The 18,316-nt window shown below is 44.8% G+C and overlaps 1 protein-coding gene across 3 annotated transcripts in view; it reads left to right on the forward strand.

The window, feature by feature from the left end:
• The window catches only part of LOC147015397 (SH2 domain-containing adapter protein D-like), a 146,974-nt gene that overhangs the window by 58,460 nt on the left and 70,198 nt on the right, over positions 1-18,316 (forward strand). For all 3 annotated transcript variants that reach the window (XM_085850111.1, XM_085850110.1, XM_085850112.1), the window contains exon 3: positions 14,281-14,529. In XM_085850111.1, the coding sequence (XP_085706237.1) occupies positions 14,281-14,529 (249 nt within the window). The remainder of the gene's footprint in view (positions 1-14,280; positions 14,530-18,316) is intronic.

Genomic DNA, 18,316 nt, shown 5'->3' on the forward strand with positions numbered 1-18,316 from the left:
CGTATTAAATGGGGATTCGGATTGGAAGGAGAGAGATCTAATTATTAGATGAGGATTTGGAAACGGATTGGAAAGGACACGGCCGCGTGCGCTTTGCAAGTTGCCAGGATTTAGGGTGCCGTTTCTTCCATCTCCTCGGTACATGTTCCGTGCAGCGTGTGCATCGTGCTGGGTGCGCTTTCTCTCTAGTGAGGGGGAAATTACCGCTGCACGTACGTTTGGCAGGCTGTGATTTCTGCAGACGGGTGTCCGGCGAAATGCCTGCTTGGCCTTCACTGAGAACCCATCTCACAGCGAAGGGCGCACGTGGCTGGGATTTACCTCAGGAATAAGAGTAGAAAAACGAATAGGAATGACTGCCGAGATTGAATCAGACCGAGATATGAAGTTTACACAACGCACTGTCCCATTTGTCCCACAAGACAAGAAGGAAGGGACTATCTGAACGTACATTAATGAAATAACTGACTGGGGACCACTGTATGATGGGTGCTATTGCTTTAAGGGATGCGGTTCCCAGAACCGCAACAACATATATTTATATAGTGTTACGGTTGTGGAAATTCACAAACCACCATTAAGGGCCCGTAGGTGAGATGTCTAAGTACATGTGAAGTTAGCCCAAACCCGTTGTATAGAGGGAATTAATGTGATCCATTCGGGCTGCAATCCTTTGAGTTAGGCGTTTTTCTGTTCTATCTTTATTTTGAACCACCCACGTCTCAACCGCCATCACACAACAACCACCTTAACCACCACGCCAGCCATCGTCACCAACTACAACCGCGCTCCAACCCTCAGACAACAACAACAACGCCAACAACCACGCCACCGCCACCATCTACGCTCCCACCTCATCGCATCACCGCCATTCCCAAACGGCACCATAACCAGCAAACCACCACCGAAAACCCGCCACCACCTTCACCTCCCTCCTTCTATGATCAACAACTGCACCACCTGTGAACACTGAACGTCGGGCTGTCTCGGGCCCGTTCGACGTTTGGTGCCGAGCGCACTGAGCCACGAGCGCAAATAGCGGCCTTTCCGAGGGAAAATTCGGATCGAAAACGCCACACGCCCACTTTTCCTCCGTCCAATTAGCGAGCGCGGGGCGGCTTGGCCCCGCCTGCAGGCGCGTGTGTGTGAAGTCGATATATGCAAATTCTAGGATCAGGGGAGGTTCACGCCCACGTTTCCTCCGACCAATGGGCAAGCGTGGCTCTGCCCCCGAGGTCATTCTGATCCAAATATTTGCATATTAACTGCTCCTGCCAGCCTATAAGAAGGCGAGCACAAGGCGAATGAGGAGAGTTGGGTTCTGGAGTTGCCGAGAGAGTTTTGGAAAAGAGAGTCGGGTCGGTCGGGTGAGGAAAGTGCGGAACGGAGAAGAGTCGCTGTGGAACTGCAAGCAAGGGAGCTCGGGTCCGAGATGAGAAGGACGGCGGTCAGCGACGAGGTTACGGTGTGAGGAATCGCTCGCCTCGTCGCGGGACCCAAGCCAGCCAGCCATCTCCCTCCCCCAGGGCATCAACAATTCCCCCTTTCCCCCGCGCTGAGATAGTGCAAAAGGGGGCCCCGTTCCCACCCCACTCCAAAGGTCGTGCCAACGAAACCCGCCAAGGAGCACGGAATCGGGGCACAGCCGCGCGGCCACATTTGCGGCTCGCCCGCCAACGCATCACGAGTACACGGGTAGGACCCCCCCCCCCGCAGTCTCGCGGACCTGGCCACTCCTCCAGGTCACGCGCACATTTGGCCTACAGGCCTGTCTGCCTCCTTGTCTATGAGGGTGGCTTCTTTTCTTTACTTTTGTGTAAATGTGTGTTGGCGCCGTCTGTAAGTAAAGCTGTAAAAGTGTTGCCGTGTGTGCGCGTAGTCGGTATTAACTCTGCGTTGTTGTTGCTTTTTTTTTTAATTGCTTTATGTGCATTTTGACTGTATGGCTGTATATACGTGCTTTCCGTGTGCCGGGAAATAAATGTGCATTGTGTGAACTGTTTTCCCGTTTCGCTTCGTCTTTTCCTAATTGAATCTCCATCCTGCTTCACGTAAAGGGTTCGTAGTGGGTGCAAAACGCCCGGTAAATAATCTGAACCGTCGAGGTCGACGATAACACCGCTCGGTTATCCCGATAGTACGGAACGGGCCGCCCAAGCGGCTCGTGTCCGGAGTCGACCTGCGGTGAGGTACGATCGCCCGGTTTACCATCCGCGTGGGTACTTAGGTAGGTCGAGTTTGGCGAACAACCGTATCCTACGCGGGTGGCCGATTGGCACGATTGTGGTGAGGTCGAAAGGCCCACCCGTGACTGGCTCCGGGCGATAGTTCCCGGAGGGTCACGACTGAATTGTCCGTCCGGTGGGCGACGTACCGCGATCCGAGTTATGTGGCCGTCCGCAAGCCGGCAGGCGCGAATGCGCAACAATATATATATATATATATATATATATATATATATATATATATATATATATATATAGATATATACATACGTATATATGTACTGTATATACTGTATATGGATACAAACAAACATGACATAATAGTGACCAAAGCTTTTTGTGCTGCACTCATCAGGGTAAAAAAAATCGCAGCAAGTGAAGAATAGTGGGGCGGCTTAGTCCAAATATTTAAAAGAATTGTGCATTTTGTGATACAAGCACCGAATTTGGCACAAATGTACATTAATATGTTGCGAACATTTTCAGATATTGGGCCACTTGAAATTCTCTCTTTATGTCCGCCATATTGGATTTCAAAATGGCCGCCACTTGAAATCTATATTTGCTATTATCTCTGGACGTAATGCAGCTATTGCCTTGATTCTGGTATCTAAATGTATGTTTTTTGGGGCAAGGAATCCAATGGTACCATTTTCAACTTAATATAATCTATCACAGTCTGTTATATAATTTTATTTGGAAATTATCGAGGCAAATATTGGATTCAACACAACACTGAAAAGAATGTCTTCGTTCTGTAAATATAAATAAATAAAAAAAACTATACTAAATCACTAGTAACAACTCAGACAAGCTCATATATACTGGCAGTCTAAAATATAACTTCACATCAAGTGACTGCAGCAGCACTGTACATCCTGCAACACCGTGCCTACAACCACTACTGTCTGGGAGAAACCAGGGATGCAGAGAACCTTCCGGAGTTTGAAGACTGGTGTTGCCAGAGAGGAGAAGACATCCCCCAGTTTCACTACTGGGCAACCGTGCTGGAACTAGAACTGTTGGTTCTAGTGTATGTGCGTTCTCTCAGGCAGGGATCGTTAATTATGTACCTCGATGCTCTGACAGAGCTGGTCCCCTGGTTCCATGCACTGGATCACACCCACTATGCTCGGTGGATACCAGTGCACCTGAAGGACATGGCCGAACTCACCATCAAACACCCAGATGTAGCCAGGAAATTCAGGGAAAGCCACTTCACCGTTCAGAAAACACAGAGGGTGTTCTCTTCAATCCCGATTGACCAGGCACATGAGCAGAATAATGCCTGCATTAAAGGAGATGGTGGAGCAGTTAGGCTCACTGACAACCCTAGTGCCCTACGTCGCTGGATGGCTGCGGGACCAGAAGTTGCCAGGGTGATCGAAAAATTCCAGGATGGGAACCAACACTGGAGATGGCAAGCAGCAGACGCACGTCATCATGATCAGACGCCAAGTGTACAGACCTCATTTGTGAAAGATGTTCGCTCTCTCGTCGGTGTCATAGAAGAGATGGGCAACCCATTCGAGGAGGAGAGTCAGGATGTAGTCAAACTCGACACAAAGGAGATCGCAGATCCTGCTGCTGTGGAGACCATGATGAATGCCAAGAGGATTGGCCAAGAGCAGTTCGAGGCTTTCACCAGAGAGTGTGTGTTGGACAGAACAAAGGCAGTGGACGCACCCATTCCTCATAACAAGCTGAAAGTGTTCAGCACTTCCACTCCAAGAAGCCAGAGCATAGGTCAGCAACAGCTCGCCTCCATCAAGAATGATCGTGAACTCTTCGCATGCCTGTACATTGGCTGCCAGACGAGGGATGGAAACCTTGAGGAGTTCTTTTGTCATGAGAATCAGGCATGTCCTCCTGCATTGTCTGATGGTGGAAGCCTCTGCACTGGTACCAAGAGTGATCTCCTCACATGCTTGGAAGAAGTCTCCGATGCAAAGACAGAGACTCCTGTCACGACCTGTATTGTGCGTGATGGAGCAGCCATCGTCCAGATGCTGAAGCCGGCTGCATCAAAGACCTTTGAAGAGTATGCACAACAGATCTTCATCCCATATATGTCCACGAAGCTGCAAAGAGTGTCACGCCTGGATCTGGTCTGGGATACTTACCTTGCTGATTTACTGAAAGGTAGTACACGTGCAAAGTGGGGACAAGGTGTGCGGAGATGTGTGGTGGCTGCCGCAGCCATACCAGGAAACTGGCAGAACTTCCTACGAGTGAACAGCAACAAGACCGAGCTGTTCAGGTTCCTCTCAGCAGCTCTCATGGAATGGTTTGACCAGGAGGACAAGCAACTCGTCATTACTTTTGGAGAGGCAGTGCTCAGCAAGCCACTACTGCCAGATCTGACCTCACTCGCCCCATGTAACCATGAAGAAGCTGACAGTCGGATGTTGCTACATGCAGCTCACGCAGTCCAGCATGGACACCATGCAATACTCATCCGGACTGTAGACACCGATGTTGTGGTGCTGGCAGTGTCCCTGGCACAGGAGTTGCAACCAGAAGACAAACTGTGGCTGGCATTCGGAACAGGTCAGAGTTTCTGATACCTAGCAGCACACGAAATAGCAGCTGGATTGGGACGAGAGAAGGCTCGTGCACTGCCAATGTTCCATGCTCTAACTGGATGCGACACTGTGTCTAGTTTTCATAGACATGGCAAGAAGACTGCATTGGCAGTCTGGACGGTACTGCCAGAACTCACTGAGGCGCTGCTGCTGCTGTCCTCTGCACCTCGTGACATACCAGACGATGCAATGCGCATCATCGAGAGGTTCGTGATCCTGTTGTATGATCGAACCAGCAAATGCACTGGCATTGACAAGGCCAGGAGGAAACTCTTCGCAAGGAAGAACAATGTGCAGCTCATCCCTTCAACGAAGGCAGCTCTGGAGGAACATGTCAAGAGGGCAGTGTATCAAGGTGGACATGTGTGGGGTCAGATACTGCTGCCAGCACCAGAGCTCCCTCCACCAATCACCTGGGGTTGGTCAAGGACTGGAGAAGGACAGTACACACCTTACTGGACCAGGCTAACTGAGGCAGCTCACAGCTGCATTGAGCTGGTTTCTTGCAAGTGCAAGAAAGGGTGTGTGAGGCGCTGCGAGTGCAAAAAGGCTGCCCTTCAGTGCACAGCCCTCTGTGTGTGTGTGTGAAGGGGACTGGACATGACGAGTCAACAACATACATGTACTTGTGGCAATGCTGAACTTGTTAACATGACTGTTTATGTACTCGTATATTCAGTACCGGTATATACCTAGCCTCAGATATCAGTACACCGAGCCTCAAATACTAGACCATGTAGCATGTCAGTATTATACCTAAGACATTTACAGAACTAAGACATTCTTTTCAAAGTATTGTGTTGAATGCAATGTTTGCCGAGATAATTTCCAAATAAAATGATTTAACAGACTGTGATAGATAATATTATGTTGAAAATGGTACCATTGGATTCCTTGCCCCCAAAAACATACATTTACATCCCAGAATCAAGTCAATAGCTGCATTACGTCCAGAGATAATAGGAAATGTAGATTTCAAGTGGCGGCCATTTTGAAATCCAATATAGCGGACATAAAGAGAGAATTTCAAGTGGCCCAATATCTGAAAATGTTCGCAACATATTAATGTACATTTGTGCCAAATTTGGTGCTTGTATCACAAAATGCACAACAGGTTTGCTTTGCTGCTGCACTAGAAGCTCTAACGCTCTAACGAGGTGAAGATGATGAGCCGACCAATGGGCGTTCGGATTAACGGTGATGTCATTACGGCTGAACCAATCAGCGTCTACCTTATTGAGACCTGCGTATAAAGCACACGCCTTTACTTTCTTCTTCACTTGCTGCGATTTTTTTTTTTTTTTTTTTACCCTGAAGAGTGCAGCACGAAAAGCTTCGGTCACTATTATGTCATGTTTGTTTGTATCCATATTAAGGTTCTGTAGTACCAAACATCTGTTTATATGTATATATACATACATGAGGTGCCACGAGGAGGAGTGATGTCAGGAACACATCGGCCATTTTGGAGCTAATGCCATATAGCACCATTTCAACCCTTACCCTATCATCCGAGCCTATCATCATATCATAAAAATGTCGCTTACATCACTCCTCGCGGGGCCTCATATATATATATATATATATATATATATATATATATATATATTGTTGCGAATTTGCGGCCGCCCGGCGTGTGAACGGCCACGTAACTCAAATCGCGGCACGTCGCCTACCGGACGGACAATTCAGTCGTGACCCTCTCGGAACAACGCCGGGAGCTAGTCACGGGTGGGGGTTTAACCTCACCACGAACGTGCCAATTGCCCACCCGCGCAGGATAGGGTTGCTTGCCAAATTCGATCCACCTAAGTACCTGCGCGAATGGTCGACCGAGCGATCGTACCATGCCACAGGCCGACTCCGGACACGAACTGCTTAAGCGGTCCGTTCCGTGCTACAGTGATAACCGAGTGGTGTTATTGTCGGCCTTGACGGTTCCGATTAATTACCGGGACGTTGCACCCACTACGAACCCCTTATGTGAAGCAGGATGGAGAGTCAAACAAAGGAAAGAACGCAGCGAAACGGGGAACAAGTTCACACAAGCACGTTTAATTCACACAGACCAGCATGGAAGGCACGTATTTACAGTCACAATAATTGAAAATGCACATATAAAGCGAAAGAAGAGTTAAAACCGAATACGCGTACACACGGCAACACTTAACAGTTCTACTTGTCGGACAGGCGCCACCCACATTCATTTACACAAACCCAAAGAAAAGAAAGGACTTCCCTTGGTGCGGCCGTCGAGTCCTCCTCCCACGACCTCCACTCCGAGCTCCATCTCCTTCGCCGTCCTCCACTGCCGACTCGACCAGACTCGACGACGACACAGCTCGACTTCGAGCTCTTCGGGCTCCGCGAGTTCCACGAGCTCCACACCGACGCAGAGACACTCGACCCCGACGACACAGCTCGGCGATGACCCAACCACGACTTCAGACGAGTTTCACAAGTCAGGGAGAGGGAGGGCGCAGGAAGAGAGAGAGAGTGCAGGAAGAGGGAGAGAGCGCAGGAAGCGGGAAAGAGCGCAGGAAGAGGGAGAGAACGCGCCCCGCCCGTGTCCGACTTTTATAGCGCGGGGCTCCGCCCTTCACTCCGCCCGGTTTTCGACTCCACCCTCCTTCGAGAGGGTTCTCGAAAAGGGGCGTTCTCTCACCCCGACCGCCTCACGCTGTTCATTCACCAATCGGCGGCGAGCTGCCCCTCCCCCTTCCCTCACACCAAGCGCGGGGAAGAATGGCGGGAAATGCCCACCAGCATCCTTGGCAGTTTTTGTTCGTTTGAAATCAAAGATAGGGAAAGAAAAACGACTAACTTGAGGATCGCAGCCCGAATGGATCACATAAATTCCCTCTATACAACGGGTTTGGGCTAACTACACATGTACCTTTCGAGATATCTCACCTGAGGGCCCTTTATGGTGTAATGCGAATTTCCACAGCCATAACAATATATTGTTGTTATACCCTGTATATGTATATAGCTGAATATGTATTTCGTGATATGTATATGACAAACTCAATAGTAGAGACAGAGACAGTAAGAGAAAGACACACACACACACACACACACACACACACACACACACACACACACACACACACACACACACACACACACACACACACACACACACACACACACACACACACACACACACACACGATAGCCATAAAGTCTGGAAACATTGGCGAATATACATTATAAATGGTTATCCGCCTTGAGAATCTTTTGGACGGTCCTGCGAGGCACCCCCAATTCCATGGATGTCCATCCAGTTGACTTCTTCAGGCTGGCTATTACCTTCGCTATGACAGTTTTCTTCACCTTGTCGGATATGAATGGTCATCCAGAACAGAGTTTGTCCAACACACTGCCTGTATCCTAGGATTTTTGAACCAGCTTCCCCACTGTGCGGGAGATGGCAGCTATTCCGTGATGACATGCATTGAAGAGCTCTGCTATCCATTGATATAACCAGCCCTCGCGTCCACTCAGCAGTATCACCTCAACGCATTTGTCTTTCATCAAGGACATCTTCAAACTGTAATGAATGACATAATATTATCTATGTTTCCAGACTTTATGGCCACCCTATCTTTAACAATCTGCAATAAAAGAACACAATTGAACTACATACATTCGTATCTGGTAACATGTCCTTAGACATCATACAATGCATGAACCCGTGAAGGCATTGAATCGCCAGAATCGGTGGCTTACTGGTTACAGTTCTGCTCTGAATATAGGTGGTCAGTGGTCCGATTTCTACCATGACCGAGTCATAACAAAAAATGTGCTGTTTCCTTACTTTGTGCTCATCATTTAAAGGATAAAGCACGGATAAGCCCCATAGGTTGGTATCCAGAGGGAGGAGGTAATTTGATCCCGGTGTTTGCCAAAGAGTGCCATGGCTCCAGAACCTCTTTGTGGACTCGGGGACCATGTCTGCAGAACCCACCAAGTCTGGATTCAAGTCCCTAAGATATTAAGAAAGATATTACAAAACTTTTAAAATGTAACATCATATCCGAAAAAATTATGTCCAGTATGGTCTTATTGAATCTCCAAAACATATGCAAATCTAACTTTCATCTCACAGCTGGCAGGGAGTGGGCAGAGGTTGGGGGTTGGTGGGGTTGGGTTGAGGGAGGGGGGGAGGGTGGGGGAGTTGATTGATCACAAAATATTTAATGATTAATTCACAGCATCATGTGTGTGCTCCACATCAAAATCTCGTTGATGGGTTTGTTTGAGAATTTTTCACTTGATATCCCTCTGCTTTGAATTATTTTATATCATCTTCATCTCGCTGTATCTGATGCAGAAATATAAAAAGGGCAATATGGGAACACGTTTAAAACAACCTTTATTTAAGCCTTAATTTCTCTTCCTCTTTCCACTTCGTTTCAATTTATCACTTACATTCTTTCTCGTCTTCATCATTGCCTTGTGATGAAATGCTTGAATTTTTCTTCAAATTGAGACCAGTTTTTTTTGTTTTTGTGCCTCTCTCCCTTGGTCCTGCATTTCATTTTATCCCTCTTTGTTCTTTCTCTTGTCATGTGCTTATCCGGAGCACGGAAACTTGCAGCTTGGAATGCAACTGAATCGTATTTTGTTTTCCGGGCATTTTGTCCTTTCTTACTCCTTCTTGATAAAGCTTATTCAAAATGTTTTGTTTATTCATATTGAATATGGTGTTTGCATTTATTGTCATTTTGATGAATAAGTCATTCACATTGCATTCAGCCAATGAAACAAAAGTGATGAAGTATGCATGCATATTTTTATGGAATATCTTAACTCAAGTGAAGACATTCTTCATCAACTTTGTTGAAATATTACATTCGCTTATTATTACATCCGTCACTTCATTCTGTTGGATTATTGAAATGAGAGTGTGTACTTTGCTGGTAACCCCTATTAACTGCTGCTCGAGTGTATCATTGTGTCTCCAAAATATTTTTTCAAAGCACATGCCATATGTGTAGTTCTTATTACATGGCCACTGGAGACAATGCCAAGCAAACAGCATGGAGCTGTACTGTGCCAATAACTTTGATTTTTATCCACAATGGCAGGACTTTGATAAAATGGGGTGTTTTGATGTACTTTTGAGAGCATGCGATCAATTATTACAATCCAAAACTAGGACAATACAAACTGTCATGAAGGTAGCTGGATTTTGCTTAGACAAACCTGGGGTTCAGACAAAATCTGGATTTGAGACAAGCCTGATAGATTTGAACAACTCTGTGCTGGAGATTATGGCAATCATGGGCTGCTTCAATGAGTCATTGTCCAATGGTGTCTATAGTTTGAAGCCCTGAACTTGGAACTTAAAATTCTATTTTTGTATTTGAGCCTCAAGGCTATCATTTTCCTGGTAATGCTTTTCATAATGGTGATTGATGAAATCTAAACCAACACAAACTTGAGGCCATTCCTCTCTCTCTCTCTCTCTCTCTCTCTCTCTCTCTCTCTCTCTCTCTCTCTCTCTCTCTCTCTCTCTCTCTCTCTCTCTCTCTCTCTCTCTGTCTGTCTGTCTGTCTGTCTGTCTGTCTGTCTGTCTGTCTGTCTCTCTCTGTCTCTCTCTGTCTCTCTGTCTCTCTGTCTCTCTCTGTCTCTCTCTGTCTCTCTCTCTCCAAAAGTCCAGCAAACCCTCCCATTTACTCTTCAACAACGTTCTCAAAGAGGTTCAGTCAGTCAAATTCTTGGATCTCACTTTCAGCCATGATCTTTCTTGGGCAAACCACATTTCATAGTTGGCTTGCAAGGCCAGTCACCAACTGGGCATCCTCCATCTTGCAAAGTCCTTATTTCACACACCTGAACTCTTCTCCACCTACAAGGCTTTTATCCTGGGGCTGGGGCTCCTGCCTGACACCTTGCTCAGCTTGACGCTATGGAAACCAAGGCCTTCAATATCATTGGAATCTCCCCACGATGAAGCTGAGGCAATGGGCCTATCACTTCGCCATCGCCGACAGGTCGGTGGGCTCTTTGTCTTCTTCCACCTCCTATCTGGTGTTGCACCCTCTGCCCTCTCCATGCCACCCCCAGGTATATACAGGAAGGACGGTGTCCACTCTCAACCCCATTTTGATAAAACTCCCAAAACCAGAATCACTGCTCACCTCCATTCATTTGTTCCTCTTTTTTCCCCCAACTGTGGAACCAACTTCCACATTCTCTTTAATTTCATTATTCCATCCAGGTCTTCAAGATGTCTGTTCACCACCATTTCAGATCATCCCCCATCCAAAGTCATCATCTTTTCTACACCCGTTAACACCAAAACCCTCCCCCTCCCCCCCCCCAAATTTTGCTTCTGTATCCATTTGTCCATCTCTTGTGTTCTCCCCTACCACTCATCATCACCCACATCCCTTGTTTGTCTGTCTCCATCTATTTTCTCTCTCATCTCTGCTGTTGCCATTTCCCCCTTCTCCTTCTGCTGTTCCTTTTGTTATGTTGTTCCTGATCCATTCTGTGTTCTAGCCCTTCCACTTGAGCCTTGACTCTGTATCCGAAAAAACAGGTTGCATTACGAATGACTCGAGGCTGTCTGGTACATTCAATAGACTAATTACAATATAGTTCATCAGTGTGTTGGTATGCCATCTCACAGATTGAAAAACAATTGACCTAAATTATGGAGGATTCTGTTTATTTTATTGCACCTAATTCATCAAGGTCGATGAAAATTTGTGTCAACTCACCCTCACTGAAGTCATTTATAAACTGCTGAACTGACCATCACAAACTCAATCCTCGTTTCAACGAAACTTGGTTCAAAATCACAATTGCTATATCTGACCATCATTTCAGTTTTCCCTTCACCTGCTCCACATGCCATGAGGCTGTAACCGCAACTTCGAGAATTTCTGTGTAATTTCTTTAGAGGCAGCAATGTCTTGCCATTGGAGTGACCGATTGACTGTGAAAAGGATCATTTGACAACACTCAATCGAGGCCAAGTTTAAACTCCCCATTTTTTTTTACCCAAAAAGCTCACATCCATTCCTTTATCCTTCTACAAGTTGGGTTACCCAATCAAGTTGAAACCAAAATTAATTCGGGAGTTTAGAGTATTTATCAAGGAGGTGAGAAAGGGCTTCTACAGAAGATCCAGGTTGGGGTAGTGGAAGTAAAGGAACAGCGAGGAAATCTAAGAGGAGATAAGGCTCCAGAGCCAAATAATATGTAACCGAGAGTATTGACGGAAGTGGCTGAGCAGATAAGTGAAATGTTAACGGATATTTTCAATGGCTCACTGGAATCAGGACGGGTACTGGAGGATTGGAGAGTAGCAAATGTAACACAATTATTTAAGAAAGGATCCAGAGAAGAATTGGGAAACTATAGACCTGTTAGTTTGACTTCAGTTGTGGGGAAGGTGTTGGAGACATTAATTAAGGACCAGATAAGGAACCATTGAAATAAATAAACTCTAATTAAAGGTAGTCAGCATGGGTTTACCAAAGGTAGTTACTGTCTCACATATTTTAGAGTTCTATGAAACAGTGTCTGATTGGGTGGATGAGGGAAAGGCAGTGGACATAGTATATCTAGACTTTAGGAAGGCATTTGATAAAGTACCACATTGGAGGTTGTGAGCCAAAGCGAGGGCTTGTGGAATGGCAGGTCAGGTTGCTAATTCGATTGCAAACTGGCTTTGGAATATTGGAATAGGAAGCAAAGAGTGGCTGTGAGTGGGAGGATGTCTTGCTGGGAGGATGTAAGTAGTGGGGTACCTTAGGGATCAGGGACCAGTACTTGGACCATGACTATTCATTATTTACATCAATGATTTTGATAGTGGGATGAAGAGTAAGCTTTCCAAATTTGCAGATGACACAAAGCGTGGAGGTAAAGTGGATAGCAGAGGGGGTGGTGATCAGATACAGGAAAGTATTGATACTTGCAGAGATTGGGCAAAAGATTGGCAGATGGAATTTAACCTGAGCAAGTGTAAGTTGTTGGGGATGGAGAAGAACAATGAAAATAGAGATTACAGGATGTAAGGGGTAATTTTGGAGCGTGTCACACAGGAGAAGGATCTGGGGGTGGTAATAGATACAGGAGGTAAGCAGGCAGCACAGTGCCAGGCAGTTAGAGGTAGAGCAAATTGGGTGTTAGGTTGTATTCGGAGGGGGATCAATTATAAATCAAAAGAGGTGGTGTTCACATTGTCCAGGAATTTAGTGAGGGCCACATTTAGAATATTGTGTGCAGTTTTGGTCACCACAGTTCTGGGAGGACATAGATGCCATAGAAAAAGTTCAGTGCAGGGCTGCTAGATTGAATCCGGGCCGAGCTCGACTCAGCTATGAGGAGTGGCTAAATGAGACAGGGCGATATACACTAGATAGGAGGTGGTTATGAGGAAATACGATAGCGATGTTTATGATAATGAAAGGTTTTGATAAAATAAGTATAGATGAATTATTCAGCAGAGTAGGGAGTGACAGAACCAGGGACCATATCCTGAGAATAAAGAAGAGGAGAGTTAAGACGGTAGTAAGGAAGGGGACTTTTACTTAGAGAGTAGTTAATGCATGGAATGGTCTCCCTGGAAAGGTAGTGGCAGCAGAAACAGTCGATAAGTTTAAATTGGAATCAGATAGGTACCTGGAAATTATGGATTTAGAGGGGTGTGGGAATGTTGGCAGGACTTTTAGGTAGTTTTAGCATTGATGAGTGATCGTGTGCATGTGTACGGAGTGCTGTTGGTGGGGGTCTCGTCAAGGGGTGTTGTGTGGTTGATGTTGTGTGTTTTTAACCAAACCCATGCACCCTCCCCTGGAAAAAAAATACTAAAACATACAAAAAAAGCACTTCATTTCAAAAAAAAAAACATTTTGCATTTTCTTATTTGATCTTGTGTTGATAAATTGGTGTGGTGTGATGTGGCGTAGACATGATGGGCTGAATGGCCTCCACCTGTGTCTGCTTTCCTTATGTTTCTTTGTGTGAGTTCATTACACCAATGATGGGCCAAATGGCCTCCTCGTGGCACCACTCTTTACACTCAGTGGAGTCCCACTGTCAATGGAACTGATACCCTGTGTGTGTTGTCTCTGACCACTCCCTACAATCTCCCAAGTGGTGATCCCACTTCACTTCCCACTGTCAACTCGTGCTTTCCTCCATACCTACCAGTGCTGCCTTCTACTCTGCTTTCCTTCTCTTGCCCCTTTTCCTTTCTGCCATTCACCTCCTCATGTGTGATGTCTTTGTCACCCTGTTCGCCATTGATCCTCGGTCAGTCTGTGAGTCTCCTGCCCTTTGTAGTTTTGCTCCTTTGTGAGTCTCGTTTTCTGCATGCCAAAATAAAATACAATAAAACAATTCCAATGAACTACGTACATTACAAAAAAAAATTCCAAAACATTAACTTTACAATGTAAGTTAAAGAATAATTTCGACATTTTTCACGCCAATTTTCCTTGCAGGTGCCAAGAAACAGAACGTAAAGGAAACACCGCGCCGACACCCACTCTACGACACTCCTTACGAGCCCAAAGAGAATGGGGGTGATGAAGGAGACATCCGTGAGACACCCACGGCTCCACCAACTGAGGTTGGCTCACCAGGTGAAGCCTCCCGAGACAACCGGCTCCCTCAGGATGATGAGAGGCCAGCGGATGAGTACGATCAGCCATGGGAGTGGAACAAGGAGAAAATTTCAAAAGCTCTGGCAGGTACGCATTTTTATTAACGATAACAGTAAATAATTTTTTGAGTTTTGGAGTTCTGTTCTTGCGTATGGCAGCTTGGCTGCCAGGTACCTTTCATTTCTTTGAAGCACAGATGTGCCGCTGATGCTGTGTCTCTCTACGGGTACACTGGTACTCATTTAACTGACTTCAGAAGGATGATAGGCTGAATCAACCCCACCTGGTATTAATTCAGTAGCCAACAGGCTGGAACTCAGGACCCAATGATTGTAAGCCAGCAGCCCAAGCCGATAAACCAACACCAGGCTTAGCTATGGTGTGAAGACTTGACATGTCTTCACCACATAAAGCAAAATGTTCAATTGTCTTTACATGCATCGATACTTAAGTGATTGAAAAGTTTTAGGAACAAAAACCACTTTGTGCTGAGAGCCACCATCTGCCACATTGTATCTAGTTTCAAATGAATGTTTGATCGAGCAGTTGAAGTGATGTTACTTGAATTTTTATATTTCAGCAAAACTTTTTAGCCACAACTATCAGAGTTTTTTTTTATCTTGCCAGCCAATTCTCAAATCAAATCGGAATGGGTGAAATTGCACTTCAAACATTGGTAAAGGTGATTTGAACTCACCTGGACCAATGTCTTGAACAACCTGACCCAAAATGGTCAGGTTGACGCACAACTTTTCAATCTTCATTGTGGGAACAACCTAAACCTGTTGGTTTACATTGTGCCAATCAAGTGCAAAGGGTTTATTTCCATGAGTTCTGATCATTCAGTTAATAGATCAGTCGAAGTAACTGAATAATACATGAAGCCACATTGATTAATCAGCTGCAACTGTGATTGCAAAGCGACACCGATGAGAAGTCCAAGGACGTTGTGCTCACTCTGTTGACCCACCACCTTTATCCAAACCCTGCCATCAAAGTTCAGACACACAGAGATAGTCTCATTAAGCTGTATTCTCATGGATGAAGCTTTCTTTCTCTGCTTATGTATTTAAACTGAATGGAATTATGGCGAATTGATTGCGAAATGATGTGAGTAATGTTTTTGATCAGCTGCATTTACAATGATCTTGCTAAGAAGGGGAATAAAACATTGAACAAATGGCATTAAACTACCTCATGGATTGAGTCATAAATACTAGGACTATAACTGAAGCCACAAACACCATGCTGGACTATGAATAAAACTTTGAACATCAGTACCATGGCTAAAAACCAAAACACGAACACATATGACGAAAGACATGAATATCAGTACTACAACTAAAGGAGTGAATATCAGTACGACAACTAGAGGAGTGAACACAAGTACTACAGCTAAAGGAGTGAACATCAGTACTACAGCTAAAGGAGTGAACATCAGTACTACAGCTAAAGGAGTGAACACAAGTACTACAGCTAAAGGAGTGAACACAAGTACTACAGCTAAAGGAGTGAACACAAGTACTACAGCTAAAGGAGTGAACACAAGTACTACAGTTAAAGGAGTGAACACAAGTACTACAGCTAAAGGAGTGAACACAAGTACTACAGCTAAAGGAGTGAACACAAGTACTACAGCTAAAGGAGTGAACACAAGTACTACAGCTAAAGGAGTGAACACAAGTACTACAGCTAAAGGAGTGAACACCAGTACTACAGTTAAAGGAGTGAACACAAGTACTACAGCTAAAGGAGTGAACATCAGTACTACAGTTAAAGGAGTGAACACAAGTACTACAGCTAAAGGAGTGAACATCAGTACTACAACTAAAGGAGTGAATATCAGTACGACAACTAAAGGAGTGAACACCAGTACTACAGTTAAAGGAGTGAACATCAGTACTACAGCTAAAGGAGTGAACACCAGTACTACAGTTAAAGGAGTGAACATCAGTACTACAGCTAAAGGAGTGAACATCAGTACTACAGTTAAAGGAGTGAACATCAGTACTACAACTAAAGGAGTGAACACAAGTACTACAGCTAAAGGAGTGAACATCAGTACTACAACTAAAGGAGTGAACATCAGTACTACAGCTAAAGGAGTGAACATCAGTACTACAGCTAAAGGAGTGAACATCAGTACTACAGTTAAAGGAGTGAACAGCAGTACTACAACTAAAGGAGTGAACACAAGTACTACAACTAAAGGAGTGAACATCAGTACTACAACTAAAGGAGTGAACATCAGTACTACAGCTAAAGGAGTGAACATCAGTACTACAGTTAAAGGAGTGAACATCAGTACTACAACTAAAGGAGTGAACACAAGTACTACAGCTAAAGGAGTGAACATCAGTACTACAGCTAAAGGAGTGAACACAAGTACTACAGCTAAAGGAGTGAACACAAGTACTACAGATAAAGGAGTGAACATCAGTACTACAGTTAAAGGAGTGAACACAAGTACTACAGCTAAAGGAGTGAACATCAGTACTACAACTAAAGGAGTGAATATCAGTATGACAACTAAAGGAGTGAACACCAGTACTACAGTTAAAGGAGTGAACATCAGTACTACAGCTAAAGGAGTGAACACCAGTACTACAGTTAAAGGAGTGAACATCAGTACTACAACTAAAGGAGTGAACACAAGTACTACAGCTAAAGGAGTGAACATCAGTACTACAACTAAAGGAGTGAACATCAGTACTACAGCTAAAGGAGTGAACATCAGTACTACAGCTAAAGGAGTGAACACCAGTACTACAGTTAAAGGAGTGAACATCAGTACTACAACTAAAGGAGTGAACAGCAGTACTACAACTAAAGGAGTGAACACAAGTACTACAACTAAAGGAGTGAACATCAGTACTACAACTAAAGGAGTGAACATCAGTACTACAGCTAAAGGAGTGAACATCAGTACTACAGCTAAAGGAGTGAACATCAGTACTACAACTAAAGGAGTGAACACAAGTATTACAGCTAAAGGAGTGAACATCAGTACTACAACTAAAGGAGTGAACACAAGTACTACAGCTAAAGGAGTGAACATCAGTACTACAACTAAAGGAGTGAACATCAGTACTACAGCTAAAGGAGTGAACATCAGTACTACAGCTAAAGGAGTGAACACCAGTACTACAGTTAAAGGAGTGAACATCAGTACTACAACTAAAGGAGTGAACAGCAGTACTACAACTAAAGGAGTGAACACAAGTACTACAACTAAAGGAGTGAACATCAGTACTACAACTAAAGGAGTGAACATCAGTACTACAGCTAAAGGAGTGAACATCAGTACTACAGCTAAAGGAGTGAACATCAGTACTACAACTAAAGGAGTGAACACAAGTACTACAGCTAAAGGAGTGAACATCAGTACTACAACTAAAGGAGTGAACATCAGTACTACAGCTAAAGGAGTGAACATCAGTACTACAGCTAAAGGAGTGAACACCAGTACTACAGTTAAAGGAGTGAACATCAGTACTACAGTTAAAGGAGTGAACAGCAGTACTACAACTAAAGGAGTGAACACAAGTACTACAACTAAAGGAGTGAACAGCAGTACTACAACTAAAGGAGTGAACACAAGTACTACAGCTAAAGGAGTGAACATCAGTACTACAGCTAAAGGAGTGAACATCAGTACTACAGCTAAAGGAGTGAACATCAGTACTACAACTAAAGGAGTGAACACAAGTATTACAGCTAAAGGAGTGAACACCAGTACTACAGTTAAAGGAGTGAACATCAGTACTACAGCTAAAGGAGTGAACATCAGTACTACAGTTAAAGGAGTGAACATCAGTACTACAGCTAAAGGAGTGAACATCAGTACTACAGCTAAAGGAGTGAACATCAGTAC

Source organism: Eptatretus burgeri, chromosome 12 (genome assembly GCF_056783735.1).
Source record: "Eptatretus burgeri isolate ZD-2024b chromosome 12, Ebu_testis_v1, whole genome shotgun sequence".
Taxonomy (NCBI): Eukaryota; Metazoa; Chordata; class Myxini; order Myxiniformes; family Myxinidae; genus Eptatretus; species Eptatretus burgeri.